The sequence below is a fragment of the Aotus nancymaae genome, unplaced genomic scaffold, assembly GCF_030222135.1.
Source record: "Aotus nancymaae isolate 86718 unplaced genomic scaffold, 86718_ANA_hifiasm-v0.15.2.pri h1tg000036l, whole genome shotgun sequence".
NCBI classification, from domain to species: Eukaryota; Metazoa; Chordata; class Mammalia; order Primates; family Aotidae; genus Aotus; species Aotus nancymaae.
Genome location: NW_026988450.1, coordinates 18,587,734 through 18,605,090, shown reverse-complemented (window position 1 = coordinate 18,605,090; position 17,357 = coordinate 18,587,734). Strand labels below are relative to the sequence as shown.

The 17,357-nt window shown below is 36.2% G+C and overlaps 1 protein-coding gene across 1 annotated transcript in view; it reads right to left on the bottom strand.

The window, feature by feature from the left end:
- Positions 1–17,357, bottom strand: part of PREX2 (phosphatidylinositol-3,4,5-trisphosphate dependent Rac exchange factor 2) — a 290,449-nt gene that overhangs the window by 145,061 nt on the left and 128,031 nt on the right. The window contains 7 exon segments of the mRNA XM_012463660.2: positions 2,541–2,658; positions 5,191–5,327; positions 8,120–8,205; positions 12,973–13,121; positions 15,841–15,933; positions 16,086–16,184; positions 16,186–16,229. Of these exon segments, the coding sequence (XP_012319083.2) occupies positions 2,541–2,658; positions 5,191–5,327; positions 8,120–8,205; positions 12,973–13,121; positions 15,841–15,933; positions 16,086–16,184; positions 16,186–16,229 (726 nt within the window).

Sequence of the window (17,357 nt, the reverse complement as noted above, 5' to 3'; positions counted from 1 at the left end):
TAAATAAAACTAGAATATTAGTTTACTTAGAACAATGAAGCCCTAAAATAGCATAAACAGTAAATATTAAATAGGTAAAAGTAGAATATTGATTTACCTTAAAGTAACTAAGTCCTAGAATAGCTACAAATCAATTTCCAGAGCATTATAGTAACCAATCTACCTTTCAACGTGGTACCAAAGTTGATTTATTCCAAATTAGGAATATAAACCTCAGAATAAGGTCCTGAAATTTGTCCTGTTTGGGATAAATATTATGTATTATGATAACAACCTTATTGCTCCAATGAGATTGAGATGCTTTTGATATTACCCATGACTTGGGTAAGATCCAACCAAGTGGCCTTCTAGGAGTGGAGAGAAAACAGCTTTTCCTAAGTACCCTCCATATGATCAGTGTGTATAGGGAATATACAATAAGAAATATAGGCTGGACACCATGGCTCACGCCTGTAATTCCAATAGTCAGGGAGGCCAAGTGGGAGGATCACTTAAGCTCAGGAGTTCGAGACCAGCCTGGGCAACATGGCAAGACCTTGTCTCTATTAAAAAAAAAAAATGAGCCGGGCATGGTGGCATGTGCATTTAGTCCCAGCTACTAGATGGAGTAGGGAACTGACTGATGGCAGATCACCTCAGCCCAGAAATTCAAGGCTGCAGTAAGCTATAATCGCACTGCTGCACTGCTGCACTCTAGCCTGGTTGACAAAGAAAGACTCTGTCTCAAAAAAGAAAAAAAGAAAAAAGAAAAAGGAAAGAAAGATTTTGATATTTGGCCACTGTTCCTAAAATAAAGCTTTTAAATCCTTGTGATTTACTGAGCGATAGCGGCGACAGGAGTGTCTTTTGTTATTTACAACAAGCCCCTTTGGAACATAACTGAGTTTATGTGAATGAGGTGGCACTTGGTGAGCCCACAACTAGCTTCAGGATGGGGGCTGGTAGTCAGGGGAACCAACCAAGCTATTAAGGGGTTGGTGGGGCTTTCAGCCCCACCCCTGGACCTCTGGGGAGGGGAGAAGGGATAGAGTTGGAAGTTCTTTCACAAATGGTTAATAATTTAATCAATCATGTCTAGGGGATGGAACCTCCATAAAAATCCCTAAACAACACAGATCAGAGAGCTTCTGAGTGAGTGAACATTCCCACGTGTCTGGAGGGTGGCACACCCCAACCCCTCCCACAGCTTCCCCTACAGAGCTCGGTGCTCAGCACTCCTCTGGACATCACCCTGTTTATCTCTTCATAAGGCTTTTCATTTCTTATCCTTTATAATAAACCAGTGATTGTAAGTTTCTGAGTTCCCTGAGCTGTTCTAGCAAATAACTGAACGCCAAGAAGGGGTGTGGGAACACCCCGAAGCTATAGCCAGTTGGTCAGCAACACAGGTAAAAGTCTGGGACACATGACGGGCATCTGAAATGGGGGCAACCATGTTGGACTGATCACCTAATCTGTGGGTCTGTGCTAACTCCTGGCATTACAACTAAATTGAATCGTAGGACACGCAGTTGGTGTTAGATTTGGAGAATTGGTTGGTATGGGGGTAAAACCTCCACACATAGGGTATCAGAAGGGTTGTGAGTGAAAACACCTCAAAATAGGGAATTCTCCAGCTGTGCTGGTTGGGAAGAACCTAACAGTGTAATAAAAATATCCAGAGACACCCACCAATAATATGAATGGAAAGACACCAAGAAAATATAAGAGGTGATAAATGGGCTTCTGTGAAAAAGTTTTGAAACAGTAATTCAAGGTATTTGTCAATTGCAGACATAAATGTAATTGCCTCAGTTGCCCTTGGCAAAGAAGCCACTAAACCCAGCCATTTGCTGGTTTACTCCATTGAGAAAACAGAAATGACAACTGTCCTTATCAAAATATATCTCTTCCTCTATTTCTCTCTCATTTTCACACTACTAGTTTGCCCCTTTCCTTACTGTCAATGTTAGACTACAGTAAAAGTAAAAAGAACTTTCTAGATTAGGGTTTCTCAAATTTTAGTATGCATACAAATCAGATCTAGTTAAAATGAGGATTCTGACTCAGGAGAGGTGGGGTACAGCTGAGATTCCGCATTTCAGTCTGGCTCCCAAGCAATGTTGATACTGCTGCTCTGTTGAGGCACACTGGAGACCAGGTCTAAACAATATTGAAACTCCAAACAAGGAAACACATTATAATCTGGGTTTGAATCCTCACTCTGCTACTTAACTAGTTTGAGCAAGTCCCTTAACCTATATAGGCTTTAGTGTTTTCTCCCCTCAAAAAAGAATGATGATACTCATTTCTACTTTATGATAGGTTTCTTTTGTGATGACTAAGTGAGATAGTCCGTATAAAACACTTCATAAAATGTCTAACGAATAGAATTTGCTAGCTACTAGCTATTATTATGTATGCATTTGAAAGACATCTGTTTGGTGATAATGACTTAAGAATGTGGCTTCAACATATACAGGACCTTCAATATTTGGAAGTAGGCACAGGCACATGGAAAAGAATACTATAAGCACATGAAGGGAAAAGAGGACACCTACCTTCTACTTTACAGTCAAAAGCATCCCCTGCTTCATCTCCAGGGCGCTTGGAGTGAGATTTTTGAAGGTCCTCTTGAGCACTCTCAATGCTATTATAAACCCATTGTATGGAATCTTGCTGGAAATGAGAGGAGAAGAAACCTCAGAGGTATTAGTGCTTCCTAAAACTCATGCCCATTTCATAAACCTGCTTTGAAAGGAGACTGGACCTTATTTATTCTTCTAGTTTTTAAAAAAATAATAAAATTTGAAAGAGAGATACAAACAACATCAGAAACGAATAGAAAGTCAAAGAAAATTATATTATTTGACAAACTGACTTTTTACAGCTTCAAGTTTTATCTTCTAAGATATGTTCCAAAGATGTATGTTTTTAAATAGGATATAATTCCAAATGCTTCAATTATATCTTAAATAAGTTAAAAATCACATTTTAAAATAATCAACTGTGACTGGGCACAGAGACTCACACTTGTAATCTCAGCACTTTGGGAGGCTGAGGTGGGAAGATTGCTTGAGCCCAGAAGTTCAAGACCAACCTGGGCAACATAAGGAGACCTCATCTCTTATTAACAAGACAACAAAATAAAACAAATGTGAGATGGAGAGTTATCTGATGAATCAATTATCTATAATTGTACAAACCATTTAAATGTTCTCCTAATATATATATTCTAACACATTTACTGCTTTTTTAGAATCAAACAAATATGAAAATTGGAAGGACAGCATTCATCTCACTGGTATCCCAAATAATGTAACTATCTTTTAATCCTCCCAGATAAAAAGTCATCCTCTTTTTAAGGGAAATTTCCTTAAAAATTATCCTATATTTTAACTGCAGTTCCAGTCTTATTTAGAGAAATGAGAGAGATGAGATGATACCAAACAAATGCTTCAAGAGTTGCATTACTTTAAGGTTTATAGATTTTCTAGGTAAGATGTTAAATCAAATTAAACTGCATTATTGAAGTGTGATACAATATGTATTATCTATTTTCTGTACTAGCTTCCCAAGTGTGTCTAATTATTATATTGCTATAAATCATTAAAATGCTAGTTAATATTTGACCATTCCATTACGTCTTGGTGCCCTGCTGTGGCCGCCAGTGAGCCACGCCCCTTAGTTTCCCACATTGACCCTGGGCTTGGCCACATGATTTGATTTGTCCAAAGGGATACTAGCAAGTACAATCTAAGTAGAAGGTTTATCACTTGTAATGTTCCCTCTTAAAATTCAGACACCACGCAGAAAGGAAAACCTGCTAGAGACTAGAAAGAGAGGCCATGCAAAGGGGCTCTGGAGGGTGACCTGCCACGTGGAAACAGAGGCCATGAACAGGGGAAACAGAGTGCTCGCTTGGGTCCCAGTAGAATGCAGCCATGTCAGTAATCTCATAGGAAACACCCCACAGTTGCCCCACAGAATCAAGACAAATAGTCAATTATCATTGTTTCAGGCCACTAAGTTTCGGAGTAGTCTATTTTGTGGCAATAGCTACCTGAGAGAACATGTTACTCAGTGGATTTTCTGCCCATTTATTGCTTTTCTTTGATTATTTCACTGATCAACACCCCTATAAGAGGGTATGCAAGGAAAATAAAAAGAAATGAAACTCAAATTGATTTGTCTGCTTATTAACATTCTTGTAGAAGAGATTTGATCATTTTAGAAAAGACTTTAAATATTCATTCAATAATATAGTTCAACAAATATTTATCAAGCTACTATCAACCAGAGTAACTTATGAGCCTATGTATAACTTCCAATTTGCTATGCTAGATCTGACCTTCTCATCAAGTAAAATTGATCAGCTATTTTCATGTAGATTCAGTATTTTGCAGGCCATCAGCCCTGGCTTATGAGAATATGGCCAATCATCTTTCAGGTTTGGACACAGTTACATCCTCACATCCATAAATCAGTACTTCATTATGCATGACAGAAAAATACAAGGCTTCTCCTGTAAAGTTCTGCCTGCATCTAGCTGATTAAATTGAGGGAATTTTCTCTTATCGTTCAATACTGACTTTTTCTTCATGAGATAATAGCAATGGCTTTGCTTATGAATTATGATTCTAATTTTAGTTTTCTGTGGCACATGTTGCTCAAAGGATAGTGTTTACAATTTTAGATAATGGCAACTACATTTTGGTATTTTCCTTTAAGAGCTAAATCCAGTTACCTACATAAATATACCTCAAAATCAATCACAGACCTTATAAAACCCACAATTTTTGCTTTTTCACAGAAGTGTTCTAATAAAGAGAATAAGTATGTTGAGTTTATACATATAGACACAGACACAATGATCATTATACATTCTAAAGCGATCACAAGGGCCAAGAAAACAGTTCGAACCTTTGGATTTCAATTTCATAAAACCCATATCTCAATGAAAATGAAAATACCCTAGATCACTTTTTAAACAGATGGCAGTACTGTAATTATAAAATGTAACCATTCAGACACAATCAAAATTATAATTCACTATGCAGATAAAGCAATCATTATGAGATCTATAATGCTGTGTTTAATTTTAAACTTAAAATTGGAAACCACAAACATCTCCGGCACTATCCCACCTCGCCCCTTAGGTCTTGGCTGCAAGTATTCACTCAGATCCAGATTAGCTGAAGGGCTACTTACCTTCATTGGCCGCCTGTACTTCCTGCAGGCTGTAACATGTGCAATGACACTGGCATGTGTCTCTTTGCTGACATTGATTCCATTCACCTTGATAATACACTGTCCAGGGTGAAGGCCAGCTGCGGCGGCCACAGTTCCTTTAAATACAAATGGGAAAATAACCAAAAACTAATTTCAGGAATAAGATTCATTTTTATGATATATACAATTATGGAAGCAATTTTAAAATACGATCAAGGTCTAGCTAGTATAATATTGATAAACTTGGTTTTGAAAGCAACACCCTCTCAACACATTTCTGCTTTTTAACTTGCCTTTCAAACTGTGATCAATAGAGTATTTCTCACCTCCCTAAGAATTAGTTTGAAGGGATGTTGCAAAGTGACCTCTATGATACTGGTCAGTTATTTTTCCTTTCAAATGCCTAGTCAAGCTAACTTTCTAGGTATACATATATAATGGCAAAATTAGAAGACCAGAAACATATGCCTTATTTATCTTCCTTTACTCTACAACATTTCTAAATATTCAAATAGTATTCACTTTTGTTTTTTAAAATTCCAACAATTTAACATGCATATAAAAAAGAAAATCCTTAGAATAAAAATCAAGTGAATTAGCAACTATTATTGGACTGGTTTTTCCAAGAAAAATAAGAGTTTGAGATATATACAAAATGTCGGAAACTAGAGAATTTGTAGAGAACAGAATTAATGAGATAACATCACGCATCCAGTCATGTTGCTCGCATTGATATAGATTTAAATATGAAATTAACATATCCTAACCAGTGAGCTAAGATTTCTCAGAACCTTCCAATCATTGTTATTTGATAGTATGATCAAATAAATATTAACAAAGTACCATTAATACATGTAATGAATACAATGCAAATAAATAACACAAATGATTACAAACATAAATATGTTAGAAGAGACTTCATTTGTGACCAATTTCTCCCATAAAGAAATTATTAAACATCTTGAAGAAAATAATTTACATTTACGAATATATATTTACATTTCTTCTTAGTCCCCAATAAAATTCACTCCTAGAAATGTTAAGTGGCTTTCTTCATTGAATTGAATCTTAGAGGAAGATGGAAAATTCGCAGTGGAAAGAACAGCCTGAAAGATGACATTGCTTCAAGAAATCACCTGGCCACTTAAAAGCATCCAAGTTGTTCTGTTTGTGTGAGCTCAGAATGGGAGTGGCTGGAAGAGACAGGGTTGGAGAGTTGAATAAAGCCAGACTGTGAAGTCTTTGCCTTGCCTAAGAATCTCAACCTTACTATGTATGGGAAGACTCTGAGGGCTTCATGTCTGAAAGGCTGAATTTGTCTATAAAGTAGGAACAAGTTCATCTTGGGATACAGGAAGCAATTGTGAGGAGAAAAAAAAAACTGATCAAGGACACATTTTTTAAAATGTTAAGAAGTAATATGGGCCCAGTAGAAGACAAACAGGGAACTGGGAGACACTAATTCAATAACCATGGTAGTTTTTTCTAGCTACAAGGGAGAAAGAGAGAAGAGGTGGTTAGGTTGATCCAAGGCTGAAGTGCAGTAGATTGGATGCAGCTGAGGGTGGGGGTCAGGCGAGCCTGAGGATGCTGCCAAGCGTGACTGCAGTGACTCACACAAGAAATCTCTTTTTCTTGTGGCAAAATTACGGCGCCAAAAAGTAACTAAATAATATACTTTCATTTCATACCCATCTGAAAGAGAAAGCACTTGAGCATTTCTGTCTTTTACTCTTCAGAAGCAAAAAGCACAGAAACCAGTCATAGACCAACCCCATTACTAAGCTCCAAAGATAGAACCTTGCTCTTTAAATGACATTGTAATAGGGGAAGAGGTACAGCTTGATTCACTCAGGCTTTCAGCTATTTTATAGTACCATTAATGTGAATTACTCCTTTTTGGCTTAGTGAAAATGCAGAAGATATTTGAAGTCTCAATATTCCATTTCAGTTTGATAATATTTGAGTTATTGGGAAGGTTTTAACTGTCTGTCCATCTTGTATGTTTTAGAAATATGAGAGAAAAGATAGGTTTTGGAAATAAGATTTTTTATCATGCATACAATAATGAAAGTAATGTTACAATCTAATAAAGGTGTAGCTAATATGTTCTTGATAAATTTGATTCTGATAGCAATGCTCTCTTAAAATTTTCTTGCCAAATTTTTGAGTGATCACATCAGGATCCTTTATATTCCTTACTAATAAAAAGCATGTATGTCTCTTGTTAGATAAACATACGACTTCTTATGCTAATAGTAACACTTCTTGCTATAGCCACAAGCTATTTACTATGTTTAGCAATGTGGGATCTTATAGTTATTTCCTTCAATCATTATTAGTGTCAATTTAAAATTAAAAAATACATATGATAACAAGAGCTGTCAATAGCTAATTTGCCTAGCAAACAAAAAAGAATAAATATAAACATAACATTTTAGTCACTAAAATTATTGAATTTAAAATGCATCTTAGATGAGATTTAACCATAGTTTACAGAAGTACCTGAGGGAAGTATATAGCAATAGATTATAAGTCCACAGATCAATTTTAAACCTGAAAATCCACAACTTTGGATTATTGACAAAGAAGGTACAATTATTTGAAATCAAGAAAAATAAAAATAGAAAACCTTAAATTTATTATATTCTTTGGATAAATTAAAGCATGCAGAAAAGTGACATTTAGGCATCATTCTTACATCAAACTTTTAACAATAAAAAATATGCCTTAGAATTTTTGAGTTTGTTCAAATGTTTCTGTAATGTGCAACCATTGAGTTAATACAGTGAAAATACGATTGAGGATCATAACAATGTGATTCTGCATGTTTTAAACACATTCCTGTTCTGCCAGGCGCATCTCAAACCTGCTGAAAAGCTATTTCCCTGCAAGATGAATTTCCTACCTCTTCCTACAGCATGCACAACGGAAGGGCCAAATCCTCGGATCTGGAAGCCAAGTCCATCAGCTGAATCTGGAATTTTCACCGTCCTAAATCAATCAGAAAATAAGGTAAGATGAATTTAATTGGTTAAAATAATCATCATGCACAGCTTTACACCCCTCAATAAATACATATTGAGGGTCTACAGTGTGAAAGATGTAGAACTAGAAATCCTTGGAGACAAACACGGTTCCCAATCTCGTGCAATACAGAGTTTCTAAACTGAACACAGTCATTACATAGTAAAGCCTGAAAAAGGAACATTGGAGCATAGTGGCTGGATCACTGCTCACTGCAGCCTCAACCTCTCTGTCTCAGTGATCCTCCCACCTCAGCCTCCCAAGTGGCTGGGACTATAGGCACAAGGTCACACCATGCTTGTTTATTTTACTTTATTTTTTATCATAAACACGGGTTCTCCTACGTTGCTCAGGCTGGTCTTAAACTCCTGGACTCAAGTGATCCTCCTGCCTCAGCCTCCCAAAGTGCTGGGATTACAGGTGTGAGCCACCACACCTGGTTAAACCTAGCCTTGAATCTTCATGTAGTCAGTTTATAGCTGGATAACTTGGATAAGCTCCTTAACTACTCTGACACAGAAAATTTCACAGAAAGATAACATTGTTAAAAGTTATTTTGTAGGGTATCTGGGCAATTAAAATAAATAACCTTGGTGAGTTGCTCTACACTATGCTATGAGCTACACAGGTAATTAATAAAATAGGAACTTTTCTTCTTAGGTTACTGTTACAAAGAAAAAACTGAGTGACCTAAGAAATTCTTTATAAAAATTAATACAACAGAAATACAGAGTTAATATATTCCTACCTATTGGGAACTTTATCAAAGAACAAAAAAAACTAGTTATAAAGAACAAATCTGTCAAATATGGTATCAAAATATTTTAAGAAAATGATTCACTTTAGTATTTATGTAATGAAGGTTTACAAGAAACAATATATCAGAAGGTAAAACTGAATAAAAGAAGAAATCATTCCAATGAATCTACATTTAAAAAAAAGGATTATGAGGGATGGAAAACTTGAGTAAGCTGTCATGGCAAACCCACAGGGGTGTGCAATTTGGCAATCATAAATAAGACTCTCCACAGAAGAAAGCCATAAATCAGATAGCAACAATGAAAAGCAGAGAGCACAAGATATGAGGCAACATCATAACAATACGAGTATATGACAGTCAGGAATAAAAACAAATGAATACAATGCAATAAATTGTGATAGATAGCCCTTGATGCCCAAGAAACAAAAGTGTTTCCCAAAAGACAAGTTAATCATAAAATAAATGTCAGCAGCACTTCAAGGGCATATTAAACAGAGTCTGAAGGTAGATACAGCAGGACTTATCTGCAGCTTATGAAATCACTGTTAGAGACAGTTTGAGCAAAACCAAGGACTCAGAACACTTCAGAAAGCCATAGGCTACATTTAGGCCTAAGGCAGAGTCTGGGATTGCAATCTCAAATATAACCTAGACAGGCATTTAGGGATAGAAATGCAGATTTTCTGCTCTAGGAAAACTTGAGAGTATTACTATAAGTTAGCTTATACACTATGAAGTTATCTGTATGTATGTGGGATGGAGGTCACAGAATTAATTTATCCTTTATTCTTAATTACTTTTTCGTGTGCTGTGTTCATTTCCTTCGAATAACGCATGGTTATCAGTGTCTTTCAAAGACACACTTGAAAATGAAAGATAACTGACCAAAGAAAGAAAAAGGGAATGAATACATATTCTGGTGGGCCTGAAACAAAAAGAGAAGCAGTTCATGCTTCTGTCTATTATGAATGAGAGTTCACCTCTGCTGAAACCACATACAACTTTCAGGCTATGATGAATTATTGTTGCTTTTGGATTTTGAGTAATTCATAGAGGTCTCTCAATCTTTCTGAGCAAGGTTTTTCTATCCTTCTAATATTGCTATGGAAGGTTGACTCTAATCTTTAAGAGGATTATTATTTTTTTCCTTAACCAAAATTGTACAAAACACCATGACATGCATTTTGGTCCAAATGTTGGAATCATCCTAGTAAAACGATCTTTAGAGAATATGTTTCCCTAGTGAGAACACTATATTCCCAGTTTTAAAAAGAATTACGTTTATACAAGAGGAATGTTCTATTTCCTACAGAAAATAAGTGTGCTAAATTATCTGCTTCAAAATCTTTTGAAAAATCTCTTGATATTATCAAGTATGAAGTTCATTGTAGCACTGTTTACAATAGCAAAGACCTGGAACCAACCCAAATGCCCATCGATGATAGACTGGACAAGAAAAATGTGGCATATATACACCATAGAATACTATGCAGCCTTAAAAAACGATGAGTTCGTGTCCTTTGTAAGGACATGGATGAATCTGGAAACCATCATTCTCAGCAAACTGACACAAGAACAGAAAGCCAAACACCACATGTTCTCACTCACAGGCGAGTGTTTAACAATGAGACCACATAGACAGAGGGAGGGGAGCATCACACACTGGGGTCTGTTGTTGGGGGATGGGGAGGGACAGCAGGGGGTGGGGATGTTGGAGAGGGATACCATGGGTATAAAAGTCAGATATAGGTGATGGGGGGATGGAGGCAGCAAACCACATTGCCATGTATGTACCTATGCAACAATCCTGCATGATCATGATTTATTTTATCTAAAATAAAAATAAAAAATAAAAATAATTTTTTTAAAAAAAGGTATAACTGGAATCAAAAGAAAATTCTTTTGCATTTACCTCTCATATTTTTCCCTTTTCCCTCAAAATGGGATACTACTTAAATTCCAATAATCTATTATAAGAAAATACGATACTGATTTATAGACCTCATACATTAGAATAAGGACATAAAGGAAAAGTTATTTATTTCAAACAAATTTTTTTAAACTGAGTATGTTATCTTCAAAAAATGTTTTAAATACAATATAAAATATGCTATTGATATAATAAAGTAGCAATGAAACATAATAAAATGAGAAGACAACAGCATCATATATAACATCACTGGTACTTACTATGTACTGGATACTTCACTAAGTTCTTTACAAACCTAGTTTTATTCAACATTCTTTACAGTTCCATAGCACAGGCACTCTTATCCACATTTTATGGATGAGGATGTGAAATTACACACTTCACTAGCAAGTAGTGGAAGAGAGGCTTGAACCTGGAATCCAGAGTTCTAGACACAGCGCAACAAACACTCAGAAGAGTCAGAAGACACAGATTCCTGTTCTGCTCATCTAGCAACCAAGTCTGAGGATTCATTCCTATTTATTCATTTTTGAAGTTGATGGCCTCAAAGTCTCTAACCGTTGGAATGTCTCTGATCGGTGGACCAGTATTTGTAGGGTTAAATCAGGGGGCCCTAGGGAGGACCTAATGATCTCTCTGAAATAGTACTCCCTTATTCCTTTCCAGTCTGTCTTCTTCCTTTTCAATGCCCTCAAAGTGTCAGGAGGTGGGCAACCAGGACAGTCTTATCCTAGACCAGGGTCGAATAAAGGAAGAGGAACAGACTGTAATCAGATTTAGAGGGAAGACATTGCTGTGCTTCTTTGCTGCCCTCTAGCCCAGTCTTCCTAAATTAGTAAAGAGTGAGTGTCAAGCTCACTCTTTCAGACCTCTTGGTAAATTATTGGTAGAAACTAAATCATTTACTTTAATGAATAGTGCCTTGAAGAGACTTACTAGGGAGAGCCTAGCCCATTGCACTGCACTTTGACTCAAATTCTGCAGAAGCATATCCAGCTATTCCTGAATATATATAATATATAATTATTTTTTTACATATTAAAATATATTTAGGGCAGGGAAGAAAACTACATATACTTATAATATTTTAATAAGTAGTTAAAATAAAAAATTTTATTTTCAAAGTGCTAAGCTTCATTTGTTTTAAAATTAATGAAGTTGCTTATCATGATTGACAAATGATTCAAGTAAAATCTAAACAATAATTTTGATATATTATGCTAAATACCTTGTACATATTATCTTAATTAATTAATTGGTTAAACAAGGTAAATCTGATAGAGAAACACTAGACCATTGATAGGAATGATTTGTACAAGAAAAGCCCATGTCTTGCAAGTATATGCATGGTATGTTCTTAAAAAGCAGCATATAGAACACGGTCTCACTTTGTGGGTACCTCTTACGTATATGTGTACCAATACTTTAAAAACTTCAGTTAGTACTTAATTTCAAAAGAATAACAATGGTTATTTATGGGTTATAAGAAAAAAATGTCTCCCTTCAGAAAAATTTGTATTCTCTACATTTTCTACAATAAACAGAATTTTTTTCTAATCATAGGTAAATAGATAATAGAATTGTTTTAAAGAAATGGACAAATTACTTAGCACTTACAAACATGGACTATCTTTCAGTCTTTTTTGCATCGCTTATGAGTATTGAATTACAAATGGTGTCTAATCACCTGATAGCACCAGAAATTCTTACAGCTGAACATCAAGAAACACAGTTCTTTATTCTCAAATGTTCTACCAGTTTTCTTCACTCATAGTAAAACTCAATTCAACCCAGACCAGGAAAATTTGGGCAGCAAAAAAAGCATTATTTCTACTAAAACGACATGATTCAAGTAACAAGTATTTTAGCATCATAAGCAATGTAGCTTCTCCCATCATCTGTAAACCAGTATTGGTGATACTGGTGAGGTTCAAATGCTCTAAGCGATGAGATGCTTAATTCTAAACATTTACTTAGTTATCTTTTCTATTTTACTTATCTATGTATAACATTTTTAAAATCACACATAAATCATACAACTTACTCTCTTGGCTTTGTGCTCACAAGAACTCTTAGAGGTTTTCTGCTGTTTAAACATGACTTCAGGAAGCAATCCACTTCATTGAAAGGTCTCATAAAAACTAGGTCACCATTAATAGCAAAAATCTTTTTCCCAACTTCCATGCCAGCCATCTAAGAGAAAATTACGAAAAAAAAAGTCAAAGTATATTTTAATAAGGAATTTTAGTTTTTCATAAAATTAGAATACAAAAAGTTCCAGAGCTTACAGATGTTGACATTTTAACACACCTGCAGTGCTTTTATACAAATTCACAAAGCAGAACTGTGGATGAGATAACATGGTTATCATTCTCTTTGGCCTTGTTTTAAATTTGAACACAGAACTTTACAAAAATTCTCCCCGTTTCCCTCCTGAACTTAACATCGTACTCTCCTCTTCTGTTATATTCCACTGTTCTTTTACTTATTTCATCCTTTTAACTATAATCATATTCCAGGTTATTTTTTTTACTGTGTTTTCCGCCTGTATCCAATTAACTCAGAGAGTATCAACTTCTATATCCACATCAGTAACACCGAAATATCCATCTCTAGCCTGACATAGCTCAAGTGGCTCCAGTGCAGGGGAGAAGAGGAGCCTGGAATCTAAAGAAGAGAGCTCCAACCAGCATAGACGTGTCAACAGTGCAAGCTGCTGAAACGAGGACAAGGAAGGTATTATCCTTCCACGCCAACCAGCACGCACTTCTCAACCAGCCCTACTGCCTATAAACTACCTGCTGTTTTGGTTGTCAGCTAAATGATGAAAGCCTGAGACAGGGTATTTTATTAGTGGCATAGTCAGATACAGCTGTGCTCTAAGACCATCCTCTGAAAATGCCTGGGAGAAATTATTTCCTTCTCAGAGATAAGTACTAAAAATAGTCATTCGTTGACCAAGTCCACTAACAGTGCATAAGTTGATCAGTTATTTTGTTTGAAATTACTGTGCTCTACAGAAAGCTTTATCTTGCACGAACCTGTGTTTTGACAAAACAGAGACCTTGGTCATTAGCAGATAGGCGTATGGGTGATAGTTCACCACTAAGGATAAACACCATACTTTGTTAATTTTCACATTAATTAAAGATCTAAATATCGAGAAATTTGCTTGAGAATTAAGTATCTTCCAAGTAGAGCATGAAGGTGAGGTTACTTTAAACTAGATATACTTGGGTTATAGCACCGAAAAGTAGGGTCTATGAGGGCAGGGGATTTTGTATCTCATTTGTTGCTGTATTTCCAGAGCCTAGAACACTGTAGAATATATAATAGGCACTAAATAAATATTTCTGAATGAATGAATAAATGCATGATCAGGAGTTATTTGTTCAAAAGGCTGGTAAAGTGGCTGGGTGCAGTGGCTGATGCCTGTAATCCCAGAACTTTGGGAGGCTAAGGTGGGCAGATCACTTGAGGTCAGGAGTTCGAGACCAGCCTGGCCAAAGTGGTAAAACCCGTCTCTATTTAAAAAAAAAAAATCACCTTGGCATGGTGGCACAGGCTTGTAATCCCAGCTATTCTGGAGGCTGAGGCAGGAGAATCACTTGAACTTGGGAGGCAGTGGTTGCAGTGAGCCGAGATCATGCCACTGCACTCCAGCCTAGGTGACATAGGCAGACTTTGTCTCAAAAAAAAAAAAAAAAAAAAGGCTGATGAAGTAGAGAACATCAGGAGCATTAATCCAATGAGAAAACAGTCAAAGCATGTGCTTTAGTAATGAAAGTTATATTCATATAAAAGACCATCAAAGGTGATGAGAAAATAAAGACACAGCTCTTGACAGAAAGGAAGAAACACAACAGACAAGGTGGCTCATGCCTGTAATCCCAGTACTTTGGGAGGCCAAGGTGGGCAGATCACAAGGTCAGGAGTTCGAGATTGGCCTGACCAACATGGTGAAACCCCATCTCTACTAAAAAAAAAATATGAAAATCAGCTGCGTGTGGTGGTGTGCGCCTGTAATCCCAGCTACTCGGGAGGCTAAGACCGGAGAATCGCTTGAACTCAGAAGGCAGAGGTTGCAGTGAGCCAAGATCACACCACTGCACTTCAGCCTGGGTGAAAGAGTGAGACTCTTTCTCAAAAAAAAAAAAAAAAAAAAGGAAAGAAAGAAAAATAAAGGAAGAACCATCTGCAATGCAAAATACAATGCTACTCTATGCAGTCTCCGTGGGGGTCCAGATTGGAGTCTGTGATTAGTGAAGCTCCAGGGACAAGCATGAGTCACTTAGCCTTCCAGGAGGTCAAGAAATTCATGGTTATAGAGCTCTAGAACAGCAGTCCCCAGTCCCCAGGCCACAGACCAGTACCGGTCCAAGGCCTGCCAGGAATTGGACGCACAGCAGGAGGTGAGCAGCAGGTAAGTAAGCATTAACAACGGAGTTCCATCTCCTGTCAGATCACCTGTGGCATTAGATTCTCATAGGAGTAGGAACCCTTTTGTGAACTCTGCACACGCATGCAGGGGATCTAGTTGACCAGTCCTTATGAGACTCTAATGCCTGATGATCTAAGTTGGAACAGTTTCATCCCAAAACCAGCCCCCACCCTCCATCCATGGAAAAATTGTCTTCCACGAAACTAGTCTCTGGTACCAAGAAGGTTGGGATCACTGCTGTAGACTACCCACCACCTCCCGGCTCCTATTATCCCTGAGTGGCTACACAGGGCTCAGCTGCTGCTAATCCCAAAGGTATTCAGTAGAAGCTGTAAGATTATCCAGAGACCTTATGTTCAATAAAGATTACTTCAAGCCTGATTATCTTTAAAGACTGATTTCAGTTTGTTTAGAATTTTTCTATTTTATGTCATGACAACAAATTTAAATGAAAATGCTAATTTACATTACCTCAGCATTAGATCCCTTTTCTACCAACTTTATTATTGGAACTTTATTTTTGTCTTCTAGCCCAAAGCCATAGCTGCCTTCATTGGATTTAATCTGAAACGCAAAATATTAACATTATTGGTAAAGCAACTATAAAAAAAGTACAAGTTAAACAGAATGAAGCAATGTGAGTCACCGCCAAACCTGTTTAACAGTCTCCTGCTAATGCCTAATCAAGAAGAAAAATAACATATCAACAAACTTACCAATAATGACTTAGCTATAACATTTTCCACAACTTTTAAGTCATGTTTCATAAGTCGATGTTTCATATTTGATCCTTCCATTTCCTCGTCCGAAAAAAAAACGGAAAAGTAGAGGTTCGTCTTTGAATTCACTTTTTTCAAGGACTACAGAAAAAGGGAGAGATTCTAATTATTTCAGCTAATTCAAAAATTGAACTTATTTTCAATACCAGTGACATTTATAAATTAATACCTGCACCCATAACCTCAACTTTATACTCCTAGGACTAGTTACATTCAAAAGTATTCCCGCGTTTTTTTGTTTTTTTGTTTTTGGGTTTTTTTTTTTTTTTTTTTTGCTATTTCTTTCTATAATTTTGAGCCAATGTCTCCTTTAAATTACTTTTACCTACAGGATTTTGAGTTTTTTAAAACAAATAGTATTTCTTCTAAAGCTAATGTTTTCAAATTTAACCAAGTCCTTCACTTTCCAGATTGAAATTCAAATTTAAATAAAAGATTATAATAAATCCAAAAATGTATGCATCCAAAACATAGAAATTTATGGTGTTTTTAACTTGCAGTAAACACTTTAGGCATGTTTTTAATATCCCTCACAATTATGGGAAAATTCAAATGGGTTCAGTGTTGCTTTCTGTGTGTGAACAACTCCCATTGTGTTCACTTTTGTTCCAACACTTCAAACCAGAAATATGTCTTCTGGGTGAAATGTGATTTTAGTTTCCATGAATTCCTGTTTCTTTTCTGTTTAAAAGCAATATTCCAAAATAACCTTATTTCTGGAAAGGTCTGTTTTTCCCCCTTATCTGAGCGTTAGTATTTTTCCCCAAATCCCCTAAGATTCTCGGAATGGACTGATGAAATAAAGTTTATGTTTTATTAGTATTTTTTAAAATAAGGTCAAATACTGATAGGAAGAAATTGTATTCAGTGAGATCCTGACAGCTGTCAAAATACTTTACAAAAAAAAAAAAATTCTCCATTTCTTATTTATCTGTCCTTAGTACCTTGGAGGTTGATTCACTGAGCCAGATACTAAAAGAAAGACAGTGATCCCAGGGCACAGTAGAAAGAGTTAGGTTTTGTGATGAGACAGGCCTGAGGTTAAATTCCAGGCCTAAAAGTGACCTAAGAAAGTTACTTAAACCCTCTGAGTTTCAGTTTCCTCAACTGTAAAGTGGAGGCAATAAAACCTTCTACATATTGTTGTATAAAACTAAAATGAGGTAATAAATATAAATAACTTGGCATATAGTAAGCAGTAAAAAAGGA